The following is a 12,251-nucleotide window of genomic DNA, read 5'->3' as shown; positions in this document are numbered from 1 at the left end:
CTTGCCACCCTCACCAAGTCGTGCAGTATCACCACGCCTGATCACTTCAACACCTAGAGGTTAAATTTCCAGTGGACAACGACAGTAATTGCTAACCACCTAAATTGTAGCGATTAAAAAAGTAAAATAAATGCTGTAACTTAAAATGTGTACATTTAAAACATACATGTGCAATATTTAAAAACTATTTATTATGGTTTTAAAGATAATTTATTTGATTAAGTTTTATAAAATATTACTAGACCATGTAGCAACCATTTTTACAAATGGTGTGTATTTAACCTGTTTATTTATTTAGGTGATTGAAAAGCGTGTAAAAATGTACTCCTGTAGCATTGAAAGTGTTATGTATAAAGTAATTTGTACACAATAAAACCGTCTTTTACAAATATTTACATTGTTATTGTTATATTTACTCAAAATGTCTTTTATTTTTATTTATTTTTTATTTATTTTACCTTTATTTAACCAGAAAAATACCTCTTAAAAAACCTCTTTTCCAAGAGTGTCCTGGCCAAGACAGCCGCATGAAACATTTAAAATACAATAACAGATTTACAAAGCCGATGACAAGAAATGTAACAGAATTAAATATTTTTACAATTGCAAAAGCCTAATCTGTGAGTGTGTAGTGCTGTATTAGTGTTCATGTTCAGATGAAGGCAACGTTATCTGGATATTAATATGTTAGGGCTGGGCACTCAGGATATCTGGGACAATTAGGACTGGTCATAAAATATGACCCTTTCATATTCTAATCACAAGCTATAGATGAATGTCCGAGTTCAAAATTGTAACAATATACATACACAGCTGTAAGAAGTGGCGAGAGAAAGGCAGGAAGCTAATGCTAAAGCTCCTTTTATGAAAGTGTGTTGTACAAATTACTTTCTAAAATATTTATTGCTATTGATTACCTACTGACCGAAGAATAAATCTCATTTATAAATATGTAATGCTGAACCAGTGATTTTGTTTGGGAGTAAGAAGACATTATCCAATGCATGTTCTAGCAATGCATGGACAAGTGCTGGAATTGAAAAAGGAAATGAAAGTATGATAAAATAAACTCTTATAATGGGAAAAGTGACAGTGAAGTGACAGGAACTGATATGACAGGAAATGCTAAGCATCATGACATATATCTATCAGCATAAAGAAAACCTCAAAATCAAACCTTTAAAGTTCAAGTCCTGCTGCTCAGTGATGCTGGCCCCTGTGGAACTAACTCTGACAACAAGGGACAGGAAGTCTGTCTGAATCTCATCATCTTCAGTGTGTTCCTGGACCCTGAGTTCACGTGTTGTGCTCACCGAGCTGGTTGTTATTTGTTGGTGTGTTGGTTATTTTTGCTGATTGTGCTGGTGAGGGCTCAGTGTGGGTTCAAGGTGTGAACCCTGTTTTCAGTAATGTGGTGTGACCCTGTGATGCAGTGCCTTATATGCAAGGCTGTCGAGTTTGTGACGCACTTTATATTTTACTACCCGATCGAGCTGGTGAATAAAAAGTGAAGCATCCTCACAAACAATCAAACAACTCTGACCGTGACACCTTCAGTCCGCACGAGAGAACCATGATGTGCTGGAATACAAAGTTATGCACTCTGGCTGTGCTGATGACCATTTTTGGATACATAGGCAGTGTATCTGGCAACTGTAAGTATATGCCAACACACCAGTGTAATTTCACTTAAGACATTAAAGTGATATTTGGAAATTGGCATTCATTTAACTAAGCCATAGAATATACTATATGTAATCAAAAGGTTATGGAAATGTGAATTTAAAGGAAACTGTGGCATTCAGGATTTTTTCAGTAGATATTTGTGTCTCATGGTGTTTTTAAAAGTAGTCGCTCACCTGGTTGGTGTTTCTGCTGCACTGATAATACATCTTGTTTGTATTGTGACCAAAGCAGTAGAGGGTTTTGATTGTTTGGCTTTAGTCAGTATGAATGACATTAATATATACCCTAAACAATCCATGATACATTTAATGAAACAGAAACTGTTGAGTGTTTTAGTATGCATGTCTTTTAGGACTTTCATTATTATGCACTGATGCATTTGGAAAGTCACACCCTCTCTCTCTCTCTTTCTTTCCCTCCCAGTGCGTAGACCAGCTAAAGTTGGTCTTGTGTGCTGTAAGGCAGTGTCCAGAGCACCAATCCCCCCTGCAATAAAACTCATTGGATACAAGCACCAGAACGCCCTGGCACCTTGTGTCCGAGCAGTCCTGTACGTAACTTTATGTATCATTTAATATTCCTATGAAAACTTTCTAAAATACCACAGAAAACTCATTTAGATCTCATTTATCTTTATAGATTTTTCTCTGAGACTGAAAAATACTGCTCTAATCCTACTGCACGCTGGCTTCCAAAGAAACTGAAAGGTAGTGCACTAACATCAACCTCTACACCACTATCAACTGCTAGTCTATATCCTGTCTAGATACAATGTCTGCGTTTAGTCATGGTGTATGTACTTCATGAGTTTGGCATATAATTATCACTGATACCATTGAAAACTTGATACTGTAATAATGAATCAAAACGCATAATTTCACTGAGAATTTGCATTTCATGCTTGACCATCCCATGTGTACAAAACAACTAATTGCAGTTCAGTTATGTGGTCAATAGGTTCAGCCTAACTCAGTACGCACATAATGCTTTTAAAATATTTAAATCACGTCATATTGAGTACGAGTAAAAGATGTGGACACAGATCTGGAGTGAATGTTTACTTTTAATTAAGTCTTAAAGACATTTTAATGGCACGTTGAGAATATAGTCTCTCACACACAAGGCCTGATTCTATAACATCATAGGGCATGCAACACTGTCATCGTGAGGTGTCTTCAAAGAATCTAAAATAGTCTATTTTTTATACAAATAATCAATAATCACCTGTTATTTCATTGCTTTGATACCTCTACTATTTTTATGTAGAAATATAAAATAAGTATAGAAATAATTGGTATATCAAAACTTGTGACTGGTAATGTAAACTCTCTTTGTTTTATCTTGCTAGTTACTTTGAGTGGAAGATCTTATGTGGCATATAAAGCTTCTAACTCAATCTGTCTTACAGGTCTGAAAGAGATCAAAGGCTGAAAATACATATCAAATCCAAAGGAAGCAACAAAAATTTGTTTATTTTTTTATTATCATTTTTTGGACTACATTTCATAATATGCTTTCATTGTATATGTTTTGATCATTATATAGTGTTGTAGTATTAATTATTAATTAATTTTAATCATTGTCAGGGTCAGACTTATTATTATGGTAAGCAGTGCTGTCCTTAATCAATAAAGCACCATTACAGTGTAAAAAATGAGTGTGATACGATGTCTCATTTCCCTTCCACATCACTACTGGGTTTAGAGGAGGAGCAGTTCCATGACTAATACCTGTACCCTCATCACATCACTGTTCAGTTCTGAGAAATGTGACTGTAACGGTGGAAGAGAAGGGGGAGTGGGCGAGGGTGAATGAGCGAGGGTGGTGCTGATGTCTTTACTGTCCATATTCAATATCACAACTCAGGAAGCGCAACAGCACGATAACAATGCGAGAAAGAAGAACAACACAGATGTGTGCGGTAGTGTTTAAACTGCAGTCACGTGATGAGCGCTGGGAGGGCATATTCAAAGGCTCCAGCAGCGTCTCTCTCTCTCTTTCTCTCTCTCTCTCCCTCTCTCTTTCTCTCTCTCTCTCCCTCTCTCTCTCTCTCAGGTTTAATGTGCTGCTCTGGTGATTGGAACCTGTGGGTTTAGAGCGTGGGCAACAAGAAACAGGCCCATGTAATGCAAAGGGTGTGTTGTAGGAGGGAGCCTGAAAATGGCAAAGTTGTGCAGGGCGTGACTGTGTGTGTGTGTGTGTGTGTGTGTGTGTGTGTGTGTGTGTGTGTGTGTGTGTGTGTGTGTGTGTGTGTGATAGTGTGTGGGCATCTCCCCTGAGCGAAGGGACCAGCTCACCGTGACAGTTATCTTGGCCTTTACTTTATGATTTAAAGCATATAGCATTATATAGACTGATGCACAGAAGGATCTCACAGTATTGCTTTACTTCTAAGGTGAGGAATTATTTTCAACATACTAATGGCAAGAGTGATGCAGGATACCAAGGCGTGAATATAGACTGTATTTAACTTTTAGCTTAGCTCTAATAGGTAAATTAGAGTTGTTAGAGTCCTTCTCCCCAATTGGTCGTGAGGAGCTTATTTCACTGGTGGAATCTGCTAAGCCCTCCACATGCATACTAGATGCCGTACCAACCCATCTACTTAAAGAATTTCTGCATAGCAATGTAGAACCTTTGCTTACTATAATTAATTATTCTCTGAGCCTGGGCTACATTCCCAGTTCATTTAAACTATCAGTTATCAAGCTGCTAATTAAAAAACCTGGTCTTAACCCCTAGGAACTGTCAAACTATAGGCCAATTTCTAATCTGTCATTCATATCCAAAATCTTAGAGAAAATAGTTTCTTCACAACTCTCTTCCTTCTTACAGACAGAACAGTCTTTTTATCCCATCACAGCACTGAAACAGCACTTACTAAAGTACTGAATGATCTCTGATAAAGGACACATTTCTTTTCTCATACTGCTAGACCTCAGTGACACCATTTTGACACCATTGATCATAATATTCTACTTAATAGGCTGGAGACACTCATTGGCATAAGAGGTCAAGCACTTTCCTGGTTCAGGTCCTACCTGACAGATTGTTACCAATTTGTACTAGTAAATGACGAATGCTCAGAGCATTCTAAGGTAAAGTATGGTGTCCCACAAGGACTATGTACTGGGCCCCATATTATTCTCATTATATATGCTACCACTGGGCACTATCATTCGTAGGCATGGTATTAGCTTCCATTGCTACGCAGATGATTGTATATATATATAGATAGTTGTATATATCTTCTAATCCAGATGATATCACTACAACTCTCAAGATTGAGAACTGCGTCCAGGACATTAAAAATTGGATGGCGTTTATTTTTCTTCAACTAAACTTCGATAAGACTGAGGTGCTGATTCTTGGGCCCAAAGCTGCTAGAAGCAATTGGGCTGATATTCCCCTTACGATAGATGGGTTTTCATTAACACCTAACTCTACCGCAAAAAGCTTGGGTGTTACTATTGATTCTGATCTTTTATTTGACACACATATATGCTATGTCACTATGGCTGCCTTTTCCCATTTACGTAATATTGCCAAGCTGAGACACTTACTTTCATTAACTGATGCAGAGAAGCTGAGAAATATTAATTTAAGTTTGAATGATGAATGAATCAATGAACATAAGCATAAACTTCAACATCTTGTTTATTTTTCCACCAGTCTACTACACAGACCAATAGATTAGTGCAGAAAACAGAGCAAACAGTTTTCAGAACACTGGAAATTCTGACCAAAAATGTTTTTGGGAGTTTTGCTCAGGATATTGGAATAAGAATAACTGAAGTAAATCAGAAGATGTTTTTTTTTCTTTAATTTCCCAGGCCTCTGCCACAGCCCTAAAGTCCTCTGCACAGGCATCTCCATAGTGCCTAGAAGTGGTCTTCTGCATGCTCAAAGCAAATGACTGGATCTTCCATTCATCATCTATAATATAAGCTGTCATGTTGCTAACAGAAGTCCACTGATCCCCAGTCAGAGCCACATTTGTGGCGATTTTCACAATAACCTGTTTTACTTCCCTTTCCTCATCATACAGCTGCTGGATTTTCTTCAACATTGTCTTTCTGGACGGCAGCTCGTAACTTGCATCAGCTGACGCAATTTGCAGCACTTCTTGTAAGCCTTCGACCACAGAGAGCGGTCTAGTCCACAGCAATCCATCTCGCCACTGAATTGGTCAATTTGTCCGGTTGCTGCGTAGGACTTCAGTTAGCCACGGGGCAGGTGGGGAAGGATCTGGCTGGCCTGGAGGAAAGAGGACACAAAAGCTTAACTGCAGACGATAGTGAAGAAAGCAATGTATCTGTGGCTGTATCCAAGGAAAGAGATAGAAAGGAATCAGGATGTGGAAGGGTAGTAAGGATAGTTGAAGCCAGAGATGAGTGAGAGCTGGAGTGCAGGTTACGTTGAGAGAATGATGAGTCTGAAGGAGAGGCATTGACAGGGAGAGCAGTAAGGGAGAATGTGAAAGATAGAAAGTGATGATCTGAGCAGTGTATGGGGGTTACTGTCATATCCAGTGCTGGGGCCGGTCTGCTGAATATCAGCTGTTGTTGTTTTGTTGCGTTGTGTGAGTCCCTCAGGTGGGCGGAGCCCGTGATCCGTCTCACCTGAGGGTCGTTTGTTTGCCTATATATGTCTTGTCTTTGTACCAGTTGACCGCTGGTCATTATATCCTTAATTTGGATCTATGTCACAGGTTTTTGGTTTACGCACTTTCAATTAAACCATCCTCTTTCCTTGAGACTTGGCGCGATCCCTTCCATTTATTTCGCACTCCCTGCCCGTCACAGAATGACCAGCCACTTTCGGAAGCCGCCAGTCTCTTTTGCTTTCTCCTTCATTCGTGGTCATGTCTCGTGGTAAGTGTTTGTCTGTGTGGTGTTTTGTGTGAAGAGCTCCGCCGTGCTTTTGTGTGTGTGTGTGGCACGGCAAGGACCAGGGCAGTCTGCCCTGGGAAAACTCTCTTGTTGTGTGTTATGAGTGTGTCCCGGTGAACAAACTCGAGGGTCAGTGTGCGTGCTCGCTTGTTATATGTTAAATGTTTTGTGTGTGTGACGCATTCGCCGCTCGTCACTGTCGCCTCACTCCCCGTGTGTCGTGTGTTGTATGTGGGGAGCGACTGCGACTCTGAGTGGCGCAACACCATCGTTTATATGTAGAGCACGTATGTATTGGTCCCGTTCGTTCGCTGTTGTCTCACTAATTCCTGTTTGTTTAGCCTTTGCGTGTGTGTTTTGTCCAAGCGTGTTTGTGAAATGTTAAATGTAATCCCACACATGCTCCTCCCCCTAAATGTGTGTTTGGGGGGGGGCGGTTGTGGTCCCGTGCCCGTCGATGGGGGGCGTTTGTGTTGGTGTGTGGTTGGGTGTGTGTGTGTGTTTTCTGTGCAGGTGCTTCTCCCTGGCGGTGGATCGCGGTGTTCCTGGACCTTGTGGGGGTCTCCACCTGGCAGGAGCCCCCTTATGTTGTGGGGTGACCAGAGCCCGGTCGTAAAGAGCCCCTCCCTAGAGGGCTTGGACCCCCGGATGTTTGGGGACCATGGGGCTCCGGGCTGAGAAGCTCCTGCTGAAGATGGAGATCCTCCCTCCTGCCCGGGGTGACCAGGAGGCCCTTGGGGCTGCTCCCCAGCCCGCAACGGGGGCTGTTCTGGGCCTCGGTCTCTGGCGCTCCTGGGTTGGGTGGAGGAGTCCACCTTGCGATGAGGGGCCCCGGGAGGGGTTGGCTCCCCAGGAGGCTGGGGTGACCCCTAGCAGAAGGCAGGGGTCAGCTCCGGGAGGAGGTAGGTCCAGTAGCCACGCCTCGGGGAGGTAACCTGCACACACACACATACACTAGGGATGATAAAGGAGCCGTAGCTCCTCGTCCTGTGAGGCTCACCAGCTGAAGGCCGGTTAGGGCGTGAGGGCCCTGTGACCGACTGGGGCGTGGTTTTGTGTTGTTACTGGCCCGGTCGGTCCAGGGTTCCGCCCAGGGAGGTGAGCTAATCAATGTTTTGTGTTTTGTATTTCAGCTCCTGGACAGCTCCCTTCATGTTTTGTGTGCAGCCGCTGTGTGCCACACACCCAGTGGAGGGGAGTGTGGCTTGGTGGGGGGGTCTGTCACGGTGAGGCGGCCCTCTACCGGTCGCCTCTGTCCACAGCGGCTGTTGTTGTTGTTGTTGTGTGACGTCGTGTGCGTCCCTCAGGTGGGCGGAGCCCGTGATCCGTCTCACCTGAGAGTCGTTTGTTTGCCTATATATGTTTTGTCTTTGTACCAGTTGACCGCTGGTCATTATATCCTTAATTTGGATCTATTGCACAGGTTTTGGTTTGCACACTTTCTATTAAACCATCCTTTTTCCCTGAGACTTGGCGTGATCGCTTCCTTTTTAGTTCGCACACCCTGCCCATCACAATGTCATGTTCATTATCTCAGTAGTATCTTCTACTGGACACTTCTATGATCAGTGATTAAATTGCTGATCTCTCTATCCTCTCCAACATATCCAACAGAAAGGCAACCCATGTGTGGACCTCACCCAAAACTCAAACAGGAACTGAAGAAGCACACAGTGTATTGGATAAGAACCAGAAGCTCTTTCAACACTTCATTGGTCGGGCCAAAGCTCATATTCATACCTCCCACCAGCCACCTCAACATCAGGAACACAGAAAGGAGATGAGACCCCAGTCTTTATGCAGCATACTGGGAAAAACCTGATTTTAAACCAGATATACATCCTTCTGATTACTTCATACATGATCACTTCATACTCTGAAATGAAGCAGTAAACTTCACATTACATATTAAGTGTTTTCAGGTAATTTACTGTTGAGGATTTGAGGATTGTCCTAGCACTCTGCTGCTATATATATATATATATATATATATATATATATATATATATATATATATATTACTAACTTATGTGCTATTCCAAAGCCAAAGCCACAAAACGTAATATAATATAAAGCTATTCTACCAACTGATATTCTAATCTAATCACTGATTACATGATTATCATTGTTATGTGATCAATTATCATCTAATCTGAGACAATGACAGATGAAAATCTCAACCCCCTGCCAACCCCCAGAAACAGGGTTTTAAAGTTGCATTTATGGTCGAATAGGACTCACATAAACATAAACAAACAAAAATTCTGTTTTGGTCATTTCCTATAGTTCTTTTTTTACCTGACAAGGACCGTTTTGTACATAGCAGAGCTTGATTTTAATAAATGTGTTGTGCTATATGTGAAATTTAGACAGTTCAAAAGTCTCCCAAGTAGCTCATTGCGCATGAATGACTACAACTAGCTACCAGGAGTAATTACGCAACAATTTAGATGAGTGTGTGAGAGAAATTATTGATTATTGACTAATCATCATTGATTAGATCATGTTTAGTTATTATAAGAGATCATTATGAACTTTATGATTTTGGACATGTCCATTCTGACTAAGCAGAAGGACTACAATAATGAAGTAGTGTGATTCAGTGTAACCATGTTTAGTTCATATTATGCATATGTGCTATATGTGACCCAGGTCAGGGAGAGTGCTGAGGGTAAGAGTACTCTGTTAACTGGTAGTCACTAGGCTACTAGTCTTGGGTCATTTAGCTTTCTCTGTGTTCAACTGATACATCAGTTGCTTCCGCTAACTCTAGGGAAGTCCATATTAGGAGATACACACATGTGAGACAAAGTAGCCTGCTGGACGCTTATGTTTTGGAACATGCTGTGCTAAAGATAACCTGCTGTTAGAACTGCTGAATTGTGTTTAAGATTGTATATAAGCAGGGGGACTGCCCCCCTGTCTTCAGAGTTGTCATGCTTGAATGAGACTCTCATGTCTGTGTCTGTCTTGTATCTGTCTTTGTCCTATTTATATATATTTATATTTTTGTAATAAATTAATCATTTAACCACGTCTGAGTCCTCATCCATTTATTAGAAAATTTCCACGACAATTTGGCGTCACGAACAGGATCGGCGAGAGGCACCCCGGAAAGCCGGTGACTGATCTTCGAGGACGCTCCCCGGGGGATGAGATCCCTGGCTGGGCTGGGCAAAGTGGGAACCCCACGAGCAAAGGGAAAGTACCTATCCAGGGAGTGATGTCACCGCCAGTCTCCGGTGGTGTTCTCCGCCCGATCTAACGAAAACCGCAGTAAGTGGGAATTTTCAGTTTAATTTTTTAGTTTAAGTGTTAAATATCCGCCAGTGTCCGCCCGCCGGATGATCTCTGTTATACGATAGGGATATAGTGAGATATCGCCTACAGAAAGTCTATACGGTGGGGATACTGTGGTATCGCCCAGGCAGGATAGGACTTAGCCTAGCGCCCGTCAGTCTGGGCAGGGATCCAGCTGGGCAGAAGCGCACTGATTAGACGTAATACGGTGTCGGCTAGCTTCGGAGCGGCAGAGATATCCCCCGGGGTTGGTACGAGTACTAAATTTTGAGGACCTTTTTTGACGTGTTTAATTGATTTGGGATTTTTTTTGGACCCCTCACACAAAAAAAAAAAAAGTGTGAAGGGTCATCTCTGAGATTGTCTAGAATTATGAGTAAACATCATTTGGGTAAAATTGGTAAAATACATAGTAAGAGTAAAGCATCGGAGGCTCATAGTTTCATCATAATAATAATAACTATAAGTGTAATTTACCAAATGACCAGAGATTATTTAGAAGATGTAATTCGACATGTGGGTTTTTGGGCTAAAGCATTATGGGTTTGGTTCAAAGGGAACACTGAGTGTAGACTATCTGCACCGACTAGTTGAGAGAGTAAAAACAGAGCCCTGAGGCGCAGATAGAAAAACGCGCAAGTATTTTGTTAAACATAAAGCAGATATGGAAGAAAAGGCAAAATGTTGGCTTAAAGAAGCCGAGAAAAGGCAAGCACGACAGGTAGGGATTAAAAAGTGTACTAACAAAAGTCTCTCAGTGTGTTGTTGTAGCCGACCAGACCTCGACGCTGCCCCGACGAGATCTGCGCCAGCCATCCCGGCTCAGCAACTGCACCAACTGCAAGATGCACCCACAGCCGCTACCCCTGCCTCCCGCACCTCCACCGCCAGTTCCAGCGCCACCAGCTCTGGCGCCACCACGACAGCAAACTCTGTCTGCCACACTTGCACTGCGAGCTCCAGCGCCATCAGTTCCGGTATCACAACCACAACCTCTGCCTCCCGCACTCCCACCAGCCCAACAGCTGCCGCTGCACCCAGGGCCGCTAGTCCCGTATGATGACGTCCACCAGGCGATGGAGTGTGCCCGCCAGGCAATGGAATGCGCCAGCCGGACGATGGGAAGCGCCACCTCCCCAACACCACCACCACCCCCGCCGCCCGCAACCACCGCCACCCCCGCCGCCAGCTTCACCCGTCGCAGCACATACAAGAAGCCGTGCCACAGAAAGAAAGGGTCAGGTGATGCTTGAACTGACCACCCCAGGGTGCGCAACGACCTTCCCAATGGTCAAGGTTGCAGGCCCTGAAGGAGACATAATGGTCCACCATCACTGGACAGGAGAGGACATCATGAAGGCGGCGGTGGGCCTGGGTAAACCGACAGAGATGGGAGGTAAGCGCTTCAGCGAAGAACTAAGAGATTTTGTTCAGTCTTGTCATCCAGTCAAACAAGATAGACCGAGACCGAACACCGGGAGACGTCCATCTCCACAACACTGAGTGGGAACCGCCAGCAGCTGCACACCCAGCCACTATCAACACGTCCAAAATAGCTGCATGTAAACAAGAAGACGGAGAACCTGTCAGCAACTTCCTCGTGAGACTGACCAGAGTTCACACCGACCACAGCGGTCTTGTAGCACCAGCACAACGAGCGGAGGCTGGCGGAGGCCCACCTGAGAAACAGCTTCCTGGTAAGCATGAGAAAAGACATCAGTGACCTCATCAGATCCCAGTGCACCGGGTACAACAACGCCACCCTGAAAACCATAGAAGATCATCAATCAAAGTTTATTTGTATAGCGCTTTTAACAACTCAAGTTGTCGCAAAGCAGCTTTACAGGGTTTACAAGGTTAACAATACTATGGGTCCAGAACCCTAATGAGCAAGCCAAAGGCGACAGTGGCGAGGAAAAACTCCCTATGATGATGGGGAATAGGAAGAAACCTCGGGAGAACCAAGACTCAAAAGGGAACCCATCCTCCATTGGGCGGCCCGTTAACACACAAATACACAAGTCACACACAATTCACACAATCAGACTAGGTAAAGGTAGAATTGAAAGTTCTGGGTTTTGATATTGTCACTGTAAATGTCTGTTGATGAATGCCAGGCTTTCATTCCGTGTCGGAGCAGTGATGCTGGTATTGTAGGCTCCGACTGCAGTGTTACTCCTCAGGTGAACCCCGGTATCAGCACATCCACCGGCAGCCAGACCATCCCCCAGGTGCCTGCAGGTGCCTGTATCCAATCGTCTTGGGTAGAGCCATGCAAGAAGATAGATAATACAGACTGAGTGGACATTAATTTATACCACCATTGATTTAAATGTACGTAGCTCACGTGCCAGTGATCAGCATGTGGCTCCG

General features: G+C 43.3%; 1 protein-coding gene and 1 long non-coding RNA gene across 2 annotated transcripts in view; both read left to right on the top strand.

Annotated features, from left to right (window-relative positions):
* The window catches only part of LOC143518224 (uncharacterized), a 1,104-nt gene extending 719 nt beyond the window's left edge, over positions 1–385 (top strand). Inside the window, exon 4 of the mRNA XM_077010694.1 lies at positions 1–385. This exon is cut by the window's left edge and continues 30 nt beyond it. Within this exon, the coding sequence (XP_076866809.1) occupies positions 1–64 (64 nt within the window). The 3' untranslated portion in view covers positions 65–385.
* A 945-nt stretch (positions 386–1,330) lies between these two features.
* LOC143518225 (uncharacterized) lies at positions 1,331–3,334 on the top strand. Its single transcript, XR_013132098.1, has 4 exons — positions 1,331–1,655; positions 2,110–2,236; positions 2,326–2,393; positions 3,095–3,334. It is a non-coding gene; the product is annotated as an uncharacterized LOC143518225 (long non-coding RNA).
* The last annotated feature ends 8,917 nt before the right edge of the window (positions 3,335–12,251 follow it).

This window comes from Brachyhypopomus gauderio, chromosome 7 (genome assembly GCF_052324685.1).
Source record: "Brachyhypopomus gauderio isolate BG-103 chromosome 7, BGAUD_0.2, whole genome shotgun sequence".
Classification (NCBI taxonomy): Eukaryota; Metazoa; Chordata; class Actinopteri; order Gymnotiformes; family Hypopomidae; genus Brachyhypopomus; species Brachyhypopomus gauderio.
This window is presented reverse-complemented; position numbering and strand designations above follow the sequence as displayed.